Below are 22,039 nucleotides of genomic sequence, written 5' to 3' on the forward strand. Positions count from 1 at the left end.
GGGAGGTGGGGTCAGGGTAGGAGTGAGACTATTGTTCGAGGTTGGGGTTTAGGGTGGGAGGTGGGTTTAGGGTGAGAGGTGGGGTCAGGGGAGGAGTGAGACTATTGTTCGGAGTTTGGGGTTTAGGGTGGGAGGTGGGGTCAGGGTAGGAGTGAGACTATTGTTCGAGGTTGGGGTTTAGGGTGGGAGGTGGGGTCAGGGTAGGAGTGAGACTATTGTTCGAGGTTGGGGTTTAGGGTGGGAGGTGGGTTTAGGGTGGGAGGTGGGGTCAGGGGAGGAGTGAGACTATTGTTCGAGGTTGGGGTTTAGGGTGGGAGGTGGGTTTAGGGTGGGAGGTGGGGTCAGGGTAGGAGTGAGACTATTGTTCGAGGTTGGGGTTTAGGGTGGGAGGTAGGGTCTGGGTAGGAGTGAGACTATTGTTCGGAGTTTGGGGTTTAGGGTGGGAGGTGGGGAGAGGGGAGGAGTGAACCTATTGTTCGAGATTGGGGTTTAGGGTGGGAGGTGGGGTCAGGGTAGGAGTGAGACTATTGTTCGGAGTTTGGGGTTTAGGGTGGGAGGTGGGGAGAGGGGAGGAGTGAACCTATTGTTCGAGATTGGGGTTTAGGGTGGGAGGTGGGGTCAGGGTAGGAGTGAGACTATTGTTCGGAGTTTGGGGTTTAGGGTGGGAGGTGGGTTTAGGGTGAGAGGTGGGATCAGGGGAGGAGTGAGACTATTCGAGGTGGGGTTTAGGGTGGGAGGTGGGTTTAGGGTGAGAGGTGGGGTCAGGGGAGGAGTGAACCTATTGTTCGGAGTTTGGGGTTTAGGGTGGGAGGTGGGGTCAGGGGAGGAGTGAAACTGTTGTTCGAGGTTGGGGTTTAGGGTGGGAGGTGGGGTCAGGGTAGGAGTGAGACTATTGTTCGGAGTTTGGGGTTTAGGGTGGGAGGTGGGTTTAGGGTGAGAGGTGGGATCAGGGGAGGAGTGAGACTATTTGAGGTGGGGTTTAGGGTGGGAGGTGGGTTTAGGGTGGGAGGTGGGGTCAGGGGAGGAGTGAAACTGTTGTTCGAGGTTGGGGTTTAGGGTGGGAGGTGGGTTTAGGGTGGGAGGTGGGGTCAGGGGAGGAGTGAAACTGTTGTTCGAGGTTGGGGTTTAGGGTGGGAGGTGGGTTTAGGGTGAGAGGTGGGATCAGGGGAGGAGTGAGACTATTTGAGGTGGGGTTTAGGGTGGGAGGTGGGTTTAGGGTGGGAGGTGGGGTCAGGGGAGGAGTGAGACTATTGTTCGAGGTTGGGGTTTAGGGTGGGAGGTGGGGTCAGGGACGGGGTGAGACTATTGTTCGAGGTTGGGGTTTAGGGTGGGAGGTGGGGTCAGGGGAGGAGTGAGACTGTTGTTCGAGGTGGGGTTTAGGGTGGGAGGTGGGGTCAGGGACGAGGTGAGACTGTTGTTCGAGGTTGGGGTTTAGGGTGGGAGGTGGGTTTAGGGTGAGAGGTGGGGTCAGGGGAGGAGTGAACCTATTGTTCGGAGTTTGGGGTTTAGGGTGGGAGGTGGAGTCAGGGGAGGAGTGAAACTGTTGTTCGAGGTTGGGGTTTAGGGTGGGAGGTGGGTTTAGGGTGAGAGGTGGGATCAGGGGAAGAGTGAGACTATTCGAGGTGGGTTTTAGGGTGGGAGGTGGGTTTAGGGTGAGAGGTGGGGTCAGGGGAGGAGTGAACCTATTGTTCGGAGTTTGGGGTTTAGGGTGGGAGGTGGGGTCAGGGGAGGAGTGAAACTGTTGTTCGAGGTTGGGGTTTAGGGTGAGAGGTGGGATCAGGGGAGGAGTGAGACTATTCGAGGTGGGGTTTAGGGTGGGAGGTGGGGTCAGGGGAGGAGTGAGACTATTGTTCGAGGTTAGGGTTTAGGGTGGGAGGTGGGTTTAGGGTGGGAGGTGGGGTCAGGGGAGGAGTGAGACTATTGTTCAAGGTTGGGGTTTAGGGTGGGAGGTGGGGTCGGGGAGGAGTGAGACTGTTGTTCGAGGTTGGGGTTTAGGGTGGGAGGTGGAGTCAGGGGAGGAGTGAGACTATTCGAGGTGGGGTTTAGGGTGGGAGGTGGGGTCAGGGGAGGAGTGAGACTGTTGTTCAAGGTTGGGGTTTAGGGTGGGAGGTGGGTTTAGGGTGGGAGGTGGGGTCATGGGAGGAGTGAGACTGTTGCTCGAGGTTGGGGTTTAGGGTGGGAGGTGGGGTCAGGGGAGGAGTGAGACTATTGTTCGAGGTTGGGGTTTAGGGTGGGAGGTGGGGTCAGGGGAGGAGTGAGACTGTTGTTCGAGGTTGGGGTTTAGGGTGGGAGGTGGGTTTAGGGTGGGAGGTGGGGTCAGGGGAGGAGTGAGACTGTTGTTCGAGGTTGGGGTTTAGGGTGGGAGGTGGGGTCAGGGGAGGAGTGAGCCTGCATTCAGAGATCAGCAGGATGCATTGGGTGGCTGGTGGGCATTAGGGAGGGGAGGACGTACAAACTCGCACCACACTGACCCCTGGCTGGTGTTGTTTTCATTCTGACGCTACCCCAACATGTCAGAAAGAGGAATGTCCTGTACCTGGTAAGGCAGTGTCAGCGGCACAACTCTCACTCCCTCTGTAAATACAGTGCAGAGTTGTCTGATGTACCACGACTGTGACTGTAATCTGTGATGTACCACCACTCTGACTGTAATGTCTGATGTCACACACTCTCAATGTAATGTGTGATGTTACACTATTCTGACTGTAAAGTCTGATGTAACACCACACGACTGTGACTGTCGACTCTAATGTGTTATCACTCTGACTGCAGTGTACAAAGTTGCCTCTCCCAAGCAATGCTGGTGAGGCACTCCTGGCTGAAGATATGTCCACCCTCACTGCCCACGTCCCCCACAGGTACAACGCACTGGCTGGCGAGCTGGCAGCTGAAGTCCTCAACAACACCATCTTTGGAAGGGACTGCAGGACGATATCGAGGAGGGCTCTTGGCAAAAAGTATCGTGTGTCAAGCAATCTTTACAACATCTCCCTGGAGGTATCGTCACCCAGCAGTGGGCTCGCCACCTTCTCCCTTGCCCAGGAGTCTGCCCTCCCTCCCCTTTCTCCTTCCGCCCATCACACCTACTGGGGCTGAGGGCACTGGCAGCAGCTCGCCTTCATTGTCCTGATTGAGGTGCAGTATGGAATAGATTCTCCTGGCCCCTGGAGCCGCGTGGCCCAGTGATCCCTGATTTAGATCTCGCCTAATCCCAGGACATGATACGGACACTGCTGTACAGCGGACAGTGAAAACTGCCCAAAGCATCACCCGCCACCCACCAGCCGACTGGCCATCAAGGACATTTATACAGAAAGGTGCCAGAAAGTTCCAGTAACATGGTGAGGGATGGCACCCACCCTGATCACGGGCTGTCTGTCCCACTGCCATCAGGGAGGAGGTTACGTGGCATCCACACCAGGACCACCAGACACAAAAACAGCTAGTTTCCCCAAGCAGTAAGACTGATCAACACCTCCACCCACTAACCCACCCCTCCACACCCCCAACCATCACAACTTTATCATTTCCTGTCAGTCACCTTATGTACAGACACTCCTGTGCCCAGCGTCACTTCATCGATACATACTCCCTCTATGTATCGAAGCTCTCTGATGTTATTTCGATGCTGTTTTAAATCACTATTGTGCTCTTGATCTCATTGTGTTTCTTTTGGCTGCATCACGTCTGGAGTCACAACGATTTCGTTCTCCTTTATATTTGTGTACTGGAAACGACTTGAAACGATCTTCAATCTTGAAAGTGTAATTGGGGAATAGAAGCGGGATTTCAGTTACTCAGTGTAGACAGAACCTCCATAAGCCGGGGATTGCTTCTGAGCGATCACACTGCTCTCCACACAGGTAACCAACCTGGAGGATGATGTGACCAGTGAATTCTATTCTGACGCTGTGGATTATGAATCAAGTCGTTCCACTTCAGGAGATTTGGCCACAGCTAGCAGCAGCAGCACAAACTTCCTCAACCTGTTTGGCCGCAGCAAGTCTCGATCTTACCAACGTTCATCCAGATTCAGAGAGGTGATCGAGGCTTCGAGAGCGAAGGTAAAGATTCAGCAATATAACCCCATGAGGAGAGAATCAAAAAGAATTCAGTCTGCAAACCCATATGTCCTTTGCCCAGGATGGGACAGTGTAGAGAAAGATACATTTGGTATTTAACCCCGGGAGTGTGTGATATGACAGTGTAGAGGGAGTTTCACTCTGTGTCTGACCTCGGGAGTGTGTGATGGGACAGTGTAGAGGGAGTTTCACTCGGTCTGATCTCGGGGAGTGTGTGATGAGATGGTGTAGAGGGAGTTTCACTCTGTCTGATCTCGGGGAGTGTGTGATGAGATGGTGTGGAGGGAGTTTCACTCTGTCTGATCTCGGAGAGTGTGTGATGAGATGGTGTGGAGGGAGTTTCACTCTGTCTGATCTCGGGGAGTGTGTGATGAGATGGTGTGGAGGGAGTTTCACTCTGTCTGATCACAGGGAGTGTGTGATGAGATGGTGTGGAGGGAGTTTCACTCTGTCTGATCTCGGAGAGTGTGTGATGAGATGGTGTGGAGGGAGTTTCACTCTGTCTGATCTCGGGGAGTCTGTGATGAGATGGTGTGGAGGGAGTTTCACTCTGTCTGATCACAGGGAGTGTGTGATGAGATGGTGTGGAGGGAGTTTCACTCTGTCTGATCTCGGGGAGTGTGTGATGAGATGGTGTGGAGGGAGTTTCACTCTGTCTGATCACAGGGAGTGTGTGATGAGATGGTGTGGAGGGAGTTTCACTCTGTCTGATCTCAGAGAGTGTGTGATGAGATGGTGTGGAGGGAGTTTCACTCTGTCTGATCACAGGGAGTGTGTGATGGGATGGTGTGGAGGGAGTTTCACTCTGTCTGATCTCGGAGAGTGTGTGATGAGATGGTGTGGAGGGAGTTTCACTCTGTCTGATCTCGGAGAGTGTGTGATGGGATGGTGTGGAGGGAGTTTCACTCTGTCTGATCTTGGGGAGTGTGTGATGGGATGGTGTGGAGGGAGTTTCACGGTCTGATATCAGGAAGTGTGTGATGAGATGGTGTGGAGGGAGTTTCACTCTGATCACAGGGAGTGTGTGATGAGATGGTGTGGATGGAGTTTCACACTGTCAGATCTCAGAGAGTGTGTGATGGGATGGTGTGGAGGGAGTTTCACTCTGTCTGATCTTGGGGAGTGTGTGATGGGATGGTGTAGAGGGAGTTTCACTCTGTCTGATCTCGGGGAGTGTGTGATGGGATGGTGTGGAAGGAGTTTCACTCTTTCTGATCACAGGGAGTGTGTGATGGGATGGTGTGGAGGGAGTTTCACTCTGTCTGATCTCGGGGAGCGTGTGATGAGATGGTGTGGATGGAGTTTCACACTATCAGATCTCAGAGAGTGTGTGATGGGATGGTGTGGAGGGAGTTTCACTCTGTCTGATCTTGGGGAGTGTGTGATGGGATGGTGTGGAGGGAGTTTCACTCGGTCTGATATCAGGAAGTGTGTGATGAGATGGTGTGGAGGGAGTTTCACTCGGTCTGATATCAGGAAGTGTGTGATGAGATGGTGTGGAGGGAGTTTCACTCTGATCACAGGGAGTGTGTGATGCGATGGTGTGGACGGAGTTTCACTCTCTATGATCACAGGGAGTGTGTGATGAGATGGGGTGGAGGGAGTTTCACTCTGTCTGATCTCGGGGAGTGCGTGATGGGATGGTTTGGAGGGAGTTTCACTCTGATCACAGGAGTGTGTGATGGGATGGTGTGGAGGGAGTTTCACTCTGTCTGATCTCGGGGAGTGTGTGATGAGATGGTGTAGAGGGTGTTTCACTCTGTCTGATCTCGGGGAGTGTGTGATGAGATGGTGTGGATGGAGTTTCACACTGTCAGATCTCAGAGAGTGTGTGATGGGATGGTGTGGAGGGAGTTTCACTCTGTCTGATCTTGGGGAGTGTGTGATGGGATGGTGTGGAGGGAGTTTCACTCGGTCTGATATCAGGAAGTGTGTGATGAGATGGTGTGGAGGGAGTTTCACTCTGATCACAGGGAGTGTGTGATGAGATGGGGTGGAGGGAGTTTCACTCTGTCTGATCACAGGGAGTGTGTGATGGGATGGTGTGGAGGGAGTTTCACTCTGTCTGATCACAGGGAGTGTGTGATGGGATGGTGTGGAGGGAGCTTCACTCTGTCTGATCTCGGGGAGTGTGTGATGAGATGGTGTGGATGGAGTTTCACACTGTCAGATCTCAGAGAGTGTGTGATGGGATGGTGTGGAGGGAGTTTCACTCTGTCTGATCTCGGGGAGTGTGTGATGGGATGGTGTGGAGGGCGTTTCACACTGTCAGATCTCGGGGAGTGTGTGATGGGATGGTGTGGAGGGCGTTTCACACTGTCAGATCTCGGGGAGTCTGTGATGAGATGGTGTGGAGGGAGTTTCACTCTGTCTGATCACAGGGAGTGTGTGATGGGATGGTGTGGAGGGAGTTTCACTCTGTCTGATCTTGGGGAGTGTGTGATGGGATGGTGTGGAGGGAGTTTCACACTGTCAGATCTCAGAGAGTGTGTGATGGGATGGTGTGGAGGGAGTTTCACACTGTCTGATCTCGGGGAGTGTGTGATGAGATGGTGTGGAGGAAGTTTCACTCTTTCTGATCACAGGGAATGTGTGATGGGATGGTGTGGAGGGAGTTTTCATCTCCCCAGGTTTGCAGAGAGTGTGATACCAGTCTGGTGGGGTCGCAGGCAATTACTGATGTAACTCCTGCCTGTCTTGTTGCTGCTCAGGACTCTGCGTTCGTACGAGTTCATAAAAAAATTGGAGTGTCAGAGTTCACGATGAAGGAGAGAAACCTCCATGCGTCTGAACCCTTTCTGAAAGCCCTCAGCAGCTTACCGGTGGAGTACAACTACGCTCTCTACAGTCGGATCTTCCAGGACTTCGGAACGCACTACTTCCACTCTGGAACAACGGGCGGTGTCTATGACCTCCTATACCAGTATGACAGGAACTCTATAAACACCTCAGGTACACTGGCTAACGGAGCTCATGAGGCTTTTGCCCTGGGGAGAGTCAGAATGTGGTTGGGCGGAGGAGTGCAGGAATCCAGGGCTCAGGGAGATTTGGAGATCAAGAGGTTGGGGAGAGGGAGGGAAACTGGAAATCAGAAAGTTTTGGAGTTGTGGGCGAGGGAGAATGGGTGGGGAAGTGGGGGTTTGCGGAGGTTTGGAGATCAGTGAGTGGGAATGTGGTAGGGAAATTGGGGTTTAGGGAGTTTTAGGGATGAGAGGGTAAGGGGAGGGTGGGGAATTGAGATTCAGGGAGGTTTGGGAATGTGGTGGTGAGGGAGAGAGTGGGGAATTGGGGTTCAGGGAGGTTTGAGGATGAGAGGGTGATGGAGAGGATGGGGATTTGGGTTCAGGGAGGTTTGAGGATGAGAGGGTGATGGAGAGGATGGGGATTTGGGGTTCAGCTAGGTTTGGAGATGAGGAGGTGATGGAGAGAGTGGGGAATTGGGGTTCAGGGAGGTTTGGAGATGAGAGCGTAAAGGAGAAGGTGGGGAATTAGCGTTCAGGGGTGTTGGGAAGTAAGCGGTTGGGGAAAGTGCGGGGAATTGGGGTTCAGGGAGGTTTGGAGATGATGTGGTGGGATATTGGAGATCTGGGACATTTGTCGATGAGATGTTGAAATGGGGAATGTGTGTGTTAGGGTGCGGCATTTAGGGGGAGAGGGCAATTGGAGTGTGTACAGGATTGAGGGAGGCTTGTGGGTGTGTGGGAGGGAAGTTTTCGAATCAGGTCATTGGGTATGGCTGTGTGTATGATGTCCAGGGAGGGATAGCACCTCTGGTGAAGGGGCTTGTCATGTCCATTCTGGGGCAGCTCTCCCACCTTTGGTTCGCACCAGACGCTCAGCCCCCACCTGTGGCTCCAGGTAGCTGTTTGTGCTTTCAGTAGCGGCCACACCCCGATACACCGCTTCGACAGGCGGACTGAACCATCTGAGGGTATCCAGCAGCCACATTCCCCAGACCCAGTGAGATGGGGACGTGCCTGTCCTACCGTGCAAAGTCTGCTCTGGCAGACCGGGCAGGGAGATCCGACGGCCAGGAAGGTGGTTCTGCAACGCTCCGTGGAGAGCGAAGGTCAGGGTCGTCCACTGCAACCAAGGAAGACCCCAGTTTGTGAATACCCCAGTTTCCACCCACACAGGTATCCTGTCATTGTGGGACACGTCGGACAGCCCTCAGTGGAGGGGTGCCAATGGGCCGTGACACAGGGTCAGAGATGGGTTTTTGTTGAGGCTGGAGCAGGGTGGGTTTAGAGGAGGGTAGTGTGGTTGTAGAGAATGGAGCGAGTGAGGGATGGGGAAGGGAGTGGGAGAAAAGAGATGGGGCTAGGGTATCGGAGAGGGGTGATACCAACAGTGGAAGGTGCAGGGAAAGGGATTGAGGAGGGAGGGAGGGGGAGGGAGGGGGAGGCAAGGATAGGGAAGAGTAGGGAATTTCCCTCTCCCTCTCTCTCTCTGCCCGCCCCCAGCATCCTGACAACGTGTCCCCACTACATGTGGATTCTCTCCGCGCAGGCCTCACGCAGTCTGAGCTGCGGGAATGTCTGACCACCGAAACTGTGAGACGTGTTTTCGGTTTCAAGTTCAGAAAGAAGTCCAGAAAGTGTACTGACAACCGGATGACCATACAGACTAAAGGTGAGTAGTTAAGGGCCACACCAGCAGTGGGCAAGGCCTAGTGATAGAGGCTTCCACATTCTGAGGTGGCCAATGAGGGCCTTGTGGGGAATAGACTCTGCCTCCCGTACAGTATTCAGGAATTACCTCATGGGGCAGGATGTGGGTGCACTGGTTTCCTCCGGGTGCTCCATAAATTTCCTCGCACGTTCCAAAGACGTATGGATTAGGGTTAGTACAGACATCCCACCCTGCAAAAACTCATTTCAGGGAGGTAGCACCATCAATTTGCGGGAGACTTCCGGGAGAGGTGGAATGTCTGCAATAGAGTTGCTCCTTAGCAGCGGCCAGCTAGTTTAAATAACGTTAGCTATGCTAATGAACGAATGACACCTGTTAAACTCACCTCAACATGTCTTTTACAGTCTTAACCCACCACGGGCAATAGAAAAGTCACTGTTGCAAACAGGGCAGCGAGCAACACTGTCATTATTTTGACCCCTATTAGGCAGGGGATCACTTTAGTGTAGTCTGGGGTGACGTACGTTTTATATTTTTTTTGGAACATTCTGCCATGGCGCGCTCTCGCTCATGTGCTCCCTCTCTCTCTCTCTCTCTCGCTCTCTCTCATGGTCACTCTCGCGCTCTCTCTTGCTTTTCTCTCCCTTGCTCTCAAAAAATTGATTTCCGTGATATTGTATATAATTTGCGGGCATCAAGGAACCACTATTAATATGCGGGAGACTCCCGGAAGTTCCGGGAGAGGTGGGATGTCTGTTAGTAAGATGTGGGCGTGTGTTGGTGGTGACACTTGTGGGCCGCCCCCCCCCCATCCCACCACAATCTTTACTGATCTGGTTGATGCTGACGATGCATTTCAGTCTGTCTATCGACGGTACGTGTGACAAGTAAAGCTAAAAGCTAATCTTTCATCATTTTGCTGTTCCCAACATGTGCATTTGACGCTTTCAGTGCCCCACTCCCTCAACACCCCCTCTCAAGTTTTGTGCTGTTGTGACCCAGGGTTCCCAGAGGCTGTGGGGATGTTGTGATTGTACAGGGAGTTTTTGAAAACGCCCTTTGGATCTGCTCCGCTGACTCCTGGCAGCTTCTTGGTATGACAAGAGTTCTGGAATAGAGTGTGTCATGGAACAGACATTGGCCTACATTTAAAGAATTAATCTGTAGTTTACCAAAACAACACAGAAACCCCTAGGGAAGTGTTCTGGATGAGGCCACAGGAGGAACTTCAAGACTGGATTGGTCTCAGGATTGGAACGTTCCAGAATTCAGCAGAGAACCACTGAGAAACTCATAACTACATTGGATGTTAGCAAGAAAAGTAACTGATTCTACAGATATGTAAATTGGAAAATTTAACCTACAAGCTGATGTGAGCCTTGCAGACTGAAATGGAAGAAATTGTATCATGGCAGAGAACCTGAATATAAATTCAAAATCTTCATATTCAAGTCACAAAGTCCAGGGCATTTACTATCTTCTGGAATGATAGTCATAGACAGGCACTGGCATAGAAACAGGCCCTTCGGCCCATCTAGTCCATGCTGTCTAGTCCCACCAACACAACCCCTAGACCTTAGCCCTCCAAACCCTTTCCCTCCATGTACCTATCCAAACTTCTTTCAAATATTGAAATTGGCCCTGCATCCAGCACTTGTGCTGGTAGCTCGGTCCACACTCTCACCACCCTCCAAGTGAAGAAGTTCCCCATCAGATTCCCCTCAAACATTTCACCTTTCTCCCTTAGTTCTGGTTCTAGTCTCACCCACCCTCAGTGGAAAAAGCCCGCTTGCATTTACTCTATCTACACCCCTCATAATTTTATATACCTCTATTAAATCTCCCCTCATTCTCCTACACTCCAGGAAATAAAGTCCTACCCTGTTCAACCTTTCCCTATCACTCAGGTCCTCAAGTCCTGGCAACATCCTTGTAAAATTTCTCTGTACTGTTTCAATCTTATTGACATCTTTCTTGGAGGTAGGTGAGCAGAACTATACGCAGTACTCTAAATTAAGTCTCACCAATGTCCTATACAACTTCATCATAACGTCCCACCTCCTGTACTCAGTACTCAGGTTCTTGACAGCCATTGTGCCTAAAGTCCTCCTCATGACCCTGTCTGCTGCTGTATGGGACAGTGGTGAGGAGGGAAGGTGGGGAGCTGCCTCCACAGTTTGTCTTGTCACCTTGCAGCTGGTTTTCACCTGAGCTCTTGTCTGGCCACATCTGGAGTACTGCACACAGTTCTGGTCACCCCACTACAGGAAGGATGTGGAGGCTTTGGCGAGAGTGCAGAAGAGGTTTACCAGGATGTTGCCTGGAGGGCATGTGCTACAAGGAGAGGTCAGAGAAACGTGTGCACAAAATCTGTGGTGACCTTTGCCCCAGCACACCTTAGCTTGTGTTGGCAAATGACAGTTTTCACTGAACTGATGTGAGTCTGTCAGTCAGAGAACGAATTCAGGCCAAAGGCTGGAGAGGGACGTTGGTTCTTCCTGGGCCAGGAATGGCTGGGTGGGTGAGGGTAGAGGTGTGCGAATCCCAATGCTCACTGCTGTGTTCCCCACCCCCGTCACCGACAGGCTCGATCCTGGAAGTTGCGGAAAAGTCAGTGTCGATGGTACAGGGGGGCCGGGCGGAGTACGCAGCTGCTCTCGCCTGGCAGAAGAAGAAAACATTCCCCTCAGACAAGGTATACGATGACTGGGAGAAATCCGTCCGCGAAAACCCCACTGTGGTGGACTTCACGGTAAGACCATAACTCCCTGTCATGCCCCCCGTTTCCCCGGGACTCCCTCACCCCACAACCCATCCCCAAATATTATCCACAACGTTCAATGCCAACCATTCCTGCCCTCACACAGCTCTCCTCTCTCTCATCGTCTCTGTCTCCCCGTCTCTGACCTAATGTGTCACTGACACCTCCTCTCTCTCCCAATTCCTTTCCCTCTCTGGTGTCCTTACCTCAGTGAGATTCTTTCTCTCTGTTTCCCTAATCTCTCTGTCCCAATGTGTGTGTGTGTGTGTGTGTGTGTGTGTGTGTGTGTGTGTCTGTCTGTCTGTCTGTCTGTCTGTCTGTCTCTCCCTCCCTCCCTCCCTCACTCCATCCCAATGTCTGTCTGACTCTCTCCCTCTCTGTTCCAATCTCTCTCTCTTTTTCTGTTCCAATGTCTCTCTCTCCCCCCCATCCCAATGTCTGTTTGTCTCTGTTCCAATCTCTCTCTCCCTTTTCCAATGCCTCTCTCTCTTTCCTAATCCTCTCTCAATTCTCTCTTTCTCTCACTCTTCCTCTCTCAATTCTCTGGGTCTTTCACCTGCTCTCGTTCTCATTTTCTCCATCTGTTCTTCAACTCTAAAGTTGTGCCGTCTGGTCCCGGACTTTCCCACTATCTCAGTGGCCACTCTGTCTATTTCTTTCAATATATGATAGGTTTTAATGAGATCCAACCTCCCACCCACCCCCCCATCATTCTTCAGAACTCCAGTGAGTTCAGGCCCAGAGCCACCAAACATTCCTCATACCTTAACCTTTTCATTCTTGGGATCATTCGTTTAATCCTCACTGCCTATCGAGCTCAGTGTCCCACCCTCTCTTTCCCGCTCTTTCTCTCTGTCTCCTGGTCGTAGTTTCTTTTGTCTGACCTTGCATTTGGGGTATGCCTTCCATCTGCAGCTCCGGCCGATCCTGGGGCTGGTGAAGGGGATTCCTTGTGCGGTGACCAAACGCCGGAATCTGGAGCGAGCCGTGGTGGATTATATGGAGGATTTTGACCCCTGCCGGTGCCGTCCATGTCCCAACAACGGCAAGGTTGTAATGGTGGACAACAGCTGTATGTGCATTTGTAAGGCAGGGACATACGGGGACAGCTGTGAATATCGCTTACCGGACTTCAACTCAGGTAAACTCGCACCGGAGCCCAGAACCACAGCATCAGACCGTAACACTAGCAGCAAGGTCAGGCCATTCAGCCCATTAAGTGGGGTCCACCATTCCATCATGGCTGACCAACAATCTCCAACAAATTTACAACTGCCCTAAGATCTAGCAGCGTGTTTAACATCCGCAGATTGTTTAATGTCATTTCCAGTACACAGGTATAAAGGAGAATGAAATAATTGTTGCTCCAGAACTAATGAAGCAAAAAAAATAGATAAAGAATGCAATAATAATAAACCACAATAAATATAAATACACCAGATAGCTTATATACACAGATCAATTGTATGTCCATAAAGTAACACTAGGCACAGGAGTGTCTGTACACAAAGTGACTGACAGGAAATGATAAAGTTGTGGTGGTTGGGGGTGTGGAGGGGTGGTTTAATGGGTGGAGGTGTTGATCAGACTTACTGCTTGGGGAAAGGAACTGTTTTTGTGTCTGGTGGTCCCAATGTGGATGCTACGTAGCCTCCTCCCTGACGGGAGGGGGACAAACAGTCCATGAGCAGGGTGGGTGAGATCCTTCATGATGCTACTGGCCATTAAAATGTTTCTCTTAAAATGATTGTCCTTACATCCATGTTGAATGTGTTTTGCTGCTTGCGGTTTGTATTGTCCCTAAGCAGAGGTGGGTGTGTGTTTATCGCTTTGTGTGTTTAGAGAGACAGTTGCAATGAACAGAAACAACATAAATTTACAGTGACGGTTAATAATAAACAGCAAAACTTTCAGACATACGAACTGAATTAGGCCATTTGGCCCATTCCATCATGACTGATTTTACTATCCCTCTCAGCTCCAATCTCCTGCCTTCTCCCCGTAACCTTTGATACCCTGACTGATCAAGAGTCTATCAACTTCCGCTTTAAATATACCCAGTGACTTGGCCGCCACAGCCATCTGGTCAACGAATTCCACAAATTCACCACCTTCTGGCAAAAGAAATTCCTCCTCATCTCTGTTCTAAATGGACATCCCTCTGTTCTAAAGCTGTGCCCTGGTCTCCCCAACTGCAGGAAACATCCACTCTATCTAGGCCTTTCAATATTCGATAGGTTTCAATGAGATTCCCCTTCATTCTTCGGAATTCTGGTGAACACAGACCCCCCCTGGACCCTCCCCAATGCCAGCATATCTTTTCTAAGATCAGGGGTTCAAAACTGCTCAAAATACTCCAGGTGCAGTCTGACCAGTGCTTCAAACAGTCTCAGCATAACATCCTTGCTTTTATATTCTAGTCCTCTTGAAATGAATGCTAACATTGCATTTGCCCTTCTCACCACCGACTCAGCCTCTAAATGAATCATTAGGAAATCCTGCACAAGGACTCCCAAGTCCCTTTGCACTCTTGATTTCTGAATTTTCTCCCCATTTAGAAAATAGTTTACACCTTTATTCCTTCTACTTAAGTGCATGACCGTACATTTCCCAACACTGAACCCAGTAGCAGTGGCCTCACCTCAGATAACTGTTTGGGTCTCTGGATGGTGCGAAGACATTGGGGCTGGTGGGACGGGGGCTGATGGGACTTTCCTGCTGTGAGCCACGTGGTCCCAGTGGGCCAAACGATCTCCTCAATGTCACAAGTGGTAAACACAAGGGAATATGTCACTTTGCCATAGGCAACTGTGGAGGGCAAGTCTTTATCTAGATTTAAGGCAGAGGTTATAGATTCTTGATTAGTCATGGCATGAAGAGATACTGGAAAAAGGCTGGAGATTGGAGCGAAGAGGAAAGTTGGATCAGCCTTGATGAAATGGTGGAGCAGAGTCAATGGGCCAAATGGCCTAATTCTGCTCCTATATCTTACAGCCTTTTGCTTAATATGCAGACGTTGGAAGTCCAGAGCCAGACACACAATTGCTGGAGGAACTCAGCAGGTCATGCAGCATCTCTAGAAATGAATAAGCGAGAATGGGTGGGAAAAGGCAAAGGGCTGGAGAGGAAGGAATCTGACCGGACAGGAGAGGAGAGTAGACCGTGGGAGGAGGGGCACCAGGGGGAGGTGATAGGCAGGTAGGAAAAGAGGTGAGAGGCCAGAGTGGGGAACTGAAGAGTGAATGAGGTGGGAGAAAAAAGTTAGAGAGATTGATGTTCATGCCATCAGGTTGGACACTACCGAGGTAGAGTAAGAGGAGTTGTTCCTCCGCCCCGAGTGTGGCCTCATCTTGGCAATAGAGGAGGCCGTGGACCACCGTGTCGGAATGGGGACGGGGACGGGTGGTCACCGGGAAATCCTGCTTTTTGCGTACAGAGTGGGGGTTCACAACAAAGTGGTTCCCCAATCCTCAGTGCTGGACTGAAAGACAGGGCAAGTCACACAATGATGCAGACATTAATGGTTGATCAGAGGTTATGTGAATCATTAGGAGCCAATTAAAAATAACCAAAGAGGGAGAAACAAAAAAAAAACATAATAAGGTAAAGAAAACAATAATCTCTTTAAAACATATTAAATATAAATACAAAAGATAGATTGATTGTATGTCCATAAAGTGACGCCAGGCACTGGAGTGTCTGTACTTACGGTGACTGACAGGGAATGATAGAGTCGTGGTGGTTGGGGGTGTGGAGGGGGGAGGCTTTGACCACAGGCTGTTGGGCTGTTTTATTACCTGTTGTAGAATCTCCCTGTCTGCTTCAGTGCAGTTTCCATTGCCAAGCGGTGATCAGCTTGTTAGCAATTAGTAATGGGAACTGATGAAATGCAGAGCCTTTGCACAAACGTTTTGTTTCCATTTTCACACCTGAGACACTTAAGGAGTTAAAAAATGAACAGAGAATCCAAGTGCAAGTTTGAAGTACTGGGTGAACTCCAAGCAGTGCATCGGACCCTGACAGGAATGGCTGCAATGTCCGTAATCTGCCAAGGTTCCCGGGATCCTTCAGAGGGCCCAGAGGATTTTAACAACACTGGGAAAAAGACAGGGAATATTGGCCAGCTATTAAAACATTTATCAACGGGGAAATGCTGGCATTGGTTACCGAAAAAGAAATAACATTGCGAAAATTAAAATAACATTTAGCAGAATGAGTGCAGTTGTAGAGAAATGAAAGTGTTCTTTGGCAAATTTATTAACACTTTATGCTGAGGCTTTATAACGCATTGGTCAGATCACACTTGGACTATTGTCAGCAGTTTTCAAAGGTTCATTTAACAAAGTATACATCTCTGAAACTAGAAACATAGAAAACCTACAGCACAATACAGGCCCTTCAGCCCACAAAGTTGTGCTGAACATGTACTTACCTTAGAAATTACCTAGGGTTACCCATAGCCCTCTATTTTTCTAAGCCCCATGTACCTGTCCAGGAGTCTCTTAAAAGTCCCTATCGTATCCGCCTCCACCACCGTTGCCGGCAGCCCATTCCACGCACTCACCACTCTCTGTGTAAAAAACTTACCCCTGACATCTCCTCTGTACCTACTCCCCAGCACCTTAAACCTATGCCCTCTTGTGGCCACCATTTCAGGCCTGGGAAAAAGCCTCTGACTATCCACACGATCAATGCCTCTCATCATCTTATACACCTCTATCAGGTCACCTTCTTCAACCCTCTGGGTAGTCATGGTAGCAAGAAAGAAAAGAAAGGCAGCACAATCATCAACCCTCTCCCCTAAATCCCACCTCCCCACTAAAAAAAACGGAATAGGCACACCAACTCCCTCCTCCCACACAAAATCCAAGAAAAATGGATCAGGCACATTGTTCCCTAAATCCCCCTTCCCCGCACAAAAAAAAAAGATCGGATGAAAAAACACAGAATATAAAAACGAAAGGACTGAAAATGAGATTCTATAGTCCAAGTCCATATCCAAAATGCAGAAAACCCCTGAGCAACACTTTCTGGGCAGCCGCAGGCTCTCTCCTCCCCAGTACACAGCAACTGATCAAAAGGCAAACAGCCAGCACTCACTTCGATGCTTCAATCTCTCTCATTGCTTAAAACGGTGAACAGTGGAAGCCATAATCGGTGAAATGGAGCCAAGCATCAGCTCAGGTCCGCTCTGCAGCCTTCTCACCAGGAAATTCGCTCATACTGCCCCTGCCTAGCGAAACCTCTCGAGAGTGCTGAAGCCCCCAACCAATCTCCAGACAGCAAAACACAGCCTCTGATTGCTCCAGCATCACATTCAAGATGAGAAACAAACGTAAGACATAAAAGAAAGGTGGTGAAAAAATGGTTTCATGACCTTTCCAAAAGATGTTAACGAAAGGAGCATTGTACGCTTGAAGCATCTTGACCAGCCTCTTGTCTAAGAATGTATTGGCATTGGACGGCGTCCAAAGGAGGTTCACGAGAATAATCCCAGCAATGAAAGGGTTAACATGTGAAGTGCATTTGATGGCTCTGGGTCTGTACTCAATGGCGTTTGGAAGAATGGTGTGTGGAAGGGAGGATCTCATTGAAACCTATCGAATATTGAAAAGCCTAGATGGAGCAGATGTGGAGAGTGGGAGAGCCTAGGACCAGGGGGCACAGCCTCTGAACTTAAGGACATCCCTTTAGAACAGAGGTTAGGAGGAATTTCTTTAGTCAGAAAGTGGTGCATCTGTGAAATTCATTGACCATAAGACATAGGAGCAGAATTAGGTTATTCAGCCCATTGAGTCTGCTCCACCATTCAACCATGGCTGATCCCTTTCATCCCCCTCCTTAACCCCACTCCCCAACCTTCTTCCTGTAACCTTTCATGCTGCGGTCAATCACGCATTGCCACAGATGGCTGTGGAGGACAAGTCGTTGAGAATATTTAAAGTGGAGTTTGAGAGGGTCGGGATTAGTCAGGGTGTCAAAAGTTACAGGGAGAAGGCAGGAGAATGAGTTTCAGAAGGATAATAAATCAGCCATGATGGACTCGATGGGCCGAATGGCCTACTTTGCTCCTATGACACGGTCTAAATATCACACGGTGTAGATAAAGGAATAACGGCCAGTGACAGCGCTTGGACGAAGGGTTCATGTGTGAGAACTCACAGCTTTGGTCAGTGGTGACCAGCTAACAAACCGAATGAGGATGAACGGCGCATTGTGGATTGGTAATCACTAACTATCAGAGGTGGCCCTCAGCTACGAGTCTGAATCAGAATCAGGTTCAAGGTCACTGGCATATGTTATGAAAAAATAGAGAGTTAGTGTTCATGGGCTCATTGTCCATTCAGAAATCTGATGGTGGAGGGGAAGAAGCTGTTTCTGAATCACTGAGTGGGTGTCTTCAGGCTCCTGTGCCTCCTCCCTGATGGTAGCAATGAGAAGAGGGCATGTCCTGGGTGGTGGGGGTCCTTAATGATGGATGCCACCTTTTCAAGGCATTGCATTTTGAAAGTGTCCTCGATGCTGGGGAGGCTGGTACCCACGATGGAACTGGCAGAGTTTACAACTCAGTTTCAGCAAAACATGCTTAGTCCTCCCAACATCTAAATTCCTGAACTCCGTCACAACACAAACGTTCACAATCATTCCTGAACGTTGTCACAGCCAACATCCACAATCATTCCTGAATTCCAACACGCCACCAACGTCTACAATCATTCCTGAACGTTGTCACAGCCAACACCCACAATCATTCCTGAATTCCAACACGCCACCAACGTCTACAATCATTCCTGAACTGCGTCATCCTACCAATATCCACACTTATTCCTGAGCTGCATCACCCTGCCAGCTCCCATGATCATTCCTTAAGTCCGTCACCCCGCCAACATCCACAGTCAGTCCTGAACTCCGTTACCCCACCAATGTCGGCAAACATCCCTGAGCCGCATCCCTCTGCCAATATCTACAATCATTCCCGAACTCTGTCACCCCGTCAACGTCCATGCTCAGTTCTGAAATCTGTCTCACTGCCATCTTCCAAACTCCTGCAGACTCCAACAGACTCCTATAAATTTGCACAGCCCTCTAGAGAGTCCTGCGGACTCCAGCTGACTCCCATCGACTTCCCCAGATTGCCACACACTCCAACAGACTCCTAGAAACTCCTACAGGTCCCCACAGATTCCCACAGACCCCCATAGGTTCCCACAGACTTCTACAGACTAACACCAGACTCCCACAGACACCTGCAGTTGCGTATAGACTCATACAGACTCCCACAGAAGACCAACTTCACCCAGAGACACCATGGATATTCATTAGCCTTTGTTCAAAAATTCAGTTAGTGTTTGTACTTGCAGTGTAGTAATGGACTACTACACTGTGTCTGTGTTTTCCCTGGGCACTGTGCAGTAGCTGACTGTATGTGTGTGTGTGTGTGTGTGTGTGTGTGTGTGTGTGTGTTCCCTGCAGAGGTGCAAGACGGCTCCTGGAGCTGCTGGTCGTCGTGGAGCTCGTGCAACGCTGCGCACCGCAGGAGGAGGGGCCGCCGGTGTGACAACCCGGCTCCACGAAGTGGTGGGAAGACATGTGCGGGTCAGGCCAGCCAGGAAGAGCCATGTGCCATCGCCCTCTTCGTTGATGGGTAGGCTTGTCCCACCAGTTCCCCTGGCCCCAGGTGGGGGGGGGGAGACTGCAATATCAGGAGGGAATGTCCCTGAGGAGCCCAGCTCAGATCAGAATGTGTCCACGCCAGCTCACTGGCCATCGAGTTCAGTCCCTTCACACTCTATCTCTCCCCGAGGGTCTCCTGAAGATCTGCCCAGCCACAGTCTCCCACAGCTGGGTGTCCCAGACCCGCCATCAGAGCCCTTCATCCTCCCTCTGGTTCAGGAACTCTCAGCCTGCCCCCAGGCTCAGGCTCTGATTGGTTGTGGGGGCAGGCGATTTGGATTGGCCGCTGTGAGGAGAGCTTTGGATTGGCCGTTGGAAGGAGGGGTTTGGATTGGCCATTGGGAGGAGGGGCTTGGATTGGCCGTTGGGAGGAGGGGCTTGGTTTGGCTGTTGGGAAGAGGGGCTTGGATTGGCCATTGGGAGGAGGGGCTTGGATTGGCTGTTGGGAAGAGGGGCTTGGATTGGCCGTTGAGAGGAGGGGCTTGGATTGGCCATTGGGAGGAGGGGCTTGGATTGGCCGTTGGGAGGAGTGGCTTGGATTGGCCATTGGGAAGAGGGGCTTGGATTGGCCGTTGGGAGGAGGCTACTATTTATACTCTCAATGTGTACTTCATTAGGTACGCTTGTACACCTTGTTAATGCAAATATCTAATCAGCCAATCATGTGGCAGCAACTCAATGCATAAAAGCATGTAGACATGGTCAAGAGGTTCAGATTTTGTTCAGAACAAACATGAGTATGGGGAAGAAATGTGATCTAAGTCAGATTGGCTGTGGAATGATTGTTGCTGCCATATGGATGGTTTGAGTAAGTCAGGAACTCCTGATTTCCTTGGATCTTCACACAACAGTTTAGAGTTTACAAAGAGTGATGTAAAAAACAACAAAAAGAAACATTCAGCTAGTGGCAGTTCAGTGGGTGGAAACACCTTGTTAGTGAGAGAGGTCGGAGGAGAATGGCAGGACTGGTTCAAGCTGACAGAATCAGAATGAGACTCAGGTTCAATATCACTGGCACATGTCGTGAAGTCTGTTGTTTTGTGGCAGCAGGACATTGGAAAACTTAATAACAAAAACTATAAATTACAATGAGAACCATATAGAAAAAACAAAACTTAAATTGAATAAGTAGGGCAAAAGGAGGGGAAAAGTACTGATGTAGAAGTGTTCATGTGTTCATTGTCCATTCAGAAATCTGATGGTGGAGGGGAAGATGTTTCTGAAATATTGAGTGTGTGTCTTCAGGCTCCTGTACCTCCTCCCTGATGGTAGTGATGAGAAGAGAGCAGGTCCTGCGTGATGGCGGTCCTGAATGACGGATGCCGGCTTATTGAGTCATCGCCTTTTGACGATGCCCTCGATGCTGGGGAGGCCGGTGCCCGTGATGGAACTGGCTGAGTTTACAACTTTCTGCAGCTTTTTCCGATCCTGTGCAGTGACCTCTCCATACCAGACGGGGTGATGTAACCAGTTAGAATGCTCTCCACGGTACATCAGAAGAAATTTCTTTGGTGACACACTAATTCTTCTCAGACTCCTGATGAAATGTAGCTGCGACCATGCCTTCTCTGTAGCTGCATCCATGTGTTGTCCCAGGATAAACCTTCAGGGGTTCAGCTGATGGTGACAATAGCTTAAGTAACCGTACATTACCGTGGTGTTCAGAAGAGCGTCCCTGCACGCACAACACATCGAACCTTGAAACAGATGCACTACAGTAGTGGAAAACCACAAGCATGCGCTCAGTGGCCACGTTATTTAGCACAGGAGGTGGCGACTGAGTGTATAACACCATTAACATGCTAACACCAGTCTCTACTAATGTAGCACCATTAACGTGTTAACACTGCACAGGTGTCGGTCAGGAGTTAGCACAACAACACCTGAGCCAGACCAGGCCTCCTGGGCCAGGTGGGCCTCTGAACAGGGGAGGCTGGGCCTATCCCAGCCACGCTCTTGTGGTCTGTCTGGACTGATGCAATGATCCAAGGATCGGGAATGTGGGAGGCGGAGGACAGAAAGTGACTCCAGGGGAGGGGGAGACCCGGGAGGAGCAAGTGCTGGTCGGTGAGTGAAGGGGACTGGAACTGGAGTGATCTCTGGTTCCTTGCAGGTGGAGAGGGAGAGGGGCTGTAGGGAGCGTGTCACCAGAGAGGATGGTTCCTGCTACATGAGAGCCTGGGCTGAGTGTCTCTGCTCGTTTTTAGGAAAACCCTATGTATCGGTGATGACGAGGAACGGAGAGAGATGGTGGACCCAGTGCCAACAGAACCCAGTGATGGCACCGTATACTGCCCCAGACCTGACCCTCCAGACAACGGCTACCTTAGGGTAAGTGCTAACCCCTTACTCAACTGATAGCAGTCAAAGCCATGGGTCAGTGGTAGGTAACTGGTGAACCAAAAAACAGAACAGTACAGCACAGAAACTGTGCCAGACCAAATCAATTAGTAATCAAATGGCCAACTAAACTAATCCCCTTTGCCTACACAATATCGATATCCTTCCATTTTCCTCACATTCATGTGTCTGTCTAAACGTCTCTTAAAAGTCCCCAATGTTTCTGCCACTACCCCCACCCCAGGCAACGCATTCCAGGCTCCCACCGCTCTGAGTGAAGACAAAACCTGCTTCTCACATCTCCTTTGAAATTACTCCCTCTCACCTTCAATGCATGCCCTCTGGTATTAGACATTTCAACCCTGGGAGGAAAATACTGTCTGTCTGCTCTCTCTGTGCCTCTCATAATCCTATAAAGCTCCATCAGATCTCCCCTCGCCCTCTGCCGCTCCAAAGACTGCCCACATCTCTCAGCAATCTCACTGCGTGCTGGCTACACAGGGATTAGCGTATTTGATGAGAAGCATTGGATGGCTCTGGGTTTGCACTC

The 22,039-nt window shown here is 50.3% G+C and overlaps 1 protein-coding gene across 1 annotated transcript in view; it reads left to right on the top strand.

Annotated features, from left to right (window-relative positions):
- The window catches only part of LOC134347262 (complement component C6-like), a 72,057-nt gene that overhangs the window by 14,441 nt on the left and 35,577 nt on the right, over positions 1-22,039 (top strand). Inside the window, exons 6-13 of the mRNA XM_063049636.1 lie at positions 2,859-2,997; positions 3,864-4,064; positions 6,794-7,034; positions 8,592-8,714; positions 11,300-11,466; positions 12,391-12,616; positions 18,949-19,120; positions 21,357-21,480. Of these exons, the coding sequence (XP_062905706.1) occupies positions 2,859-2,997; positions 3,864-4,064; positions 6,794-7,034; positions 8,592-8,714; positions 11,300-11,466; positions 12,391-12,616; positions 18,949-19,120; positions 21,357-21,480 (1,393 nt within the window). The remainder of the gene's footprint in view (positions 1-2,858; positions 2,998-3,863; positions 4,065-6,793; positions 7,035-8,591; positions 8,715-11,299; positions 11,467-12,390; positions 12,617-18,948; positions 19,121-21,356; positions 21,481-22,039) is intronic.

This window comes from Mobula hypostoma, chromosome 5 (assembly GCF_963921235.1).
Source record: "Mobula hypostoma chromosome 5, sMobHyp1.1, whole genome shotgun sequence".
Classification (NCBI taxonomy): domain Eukaryota; kingdom Metazoa; phylum Chordata; class Chondrichthyes; order Myliobatiformes; family Myliobatidae; genus Mobula; species Mobula hypostoma.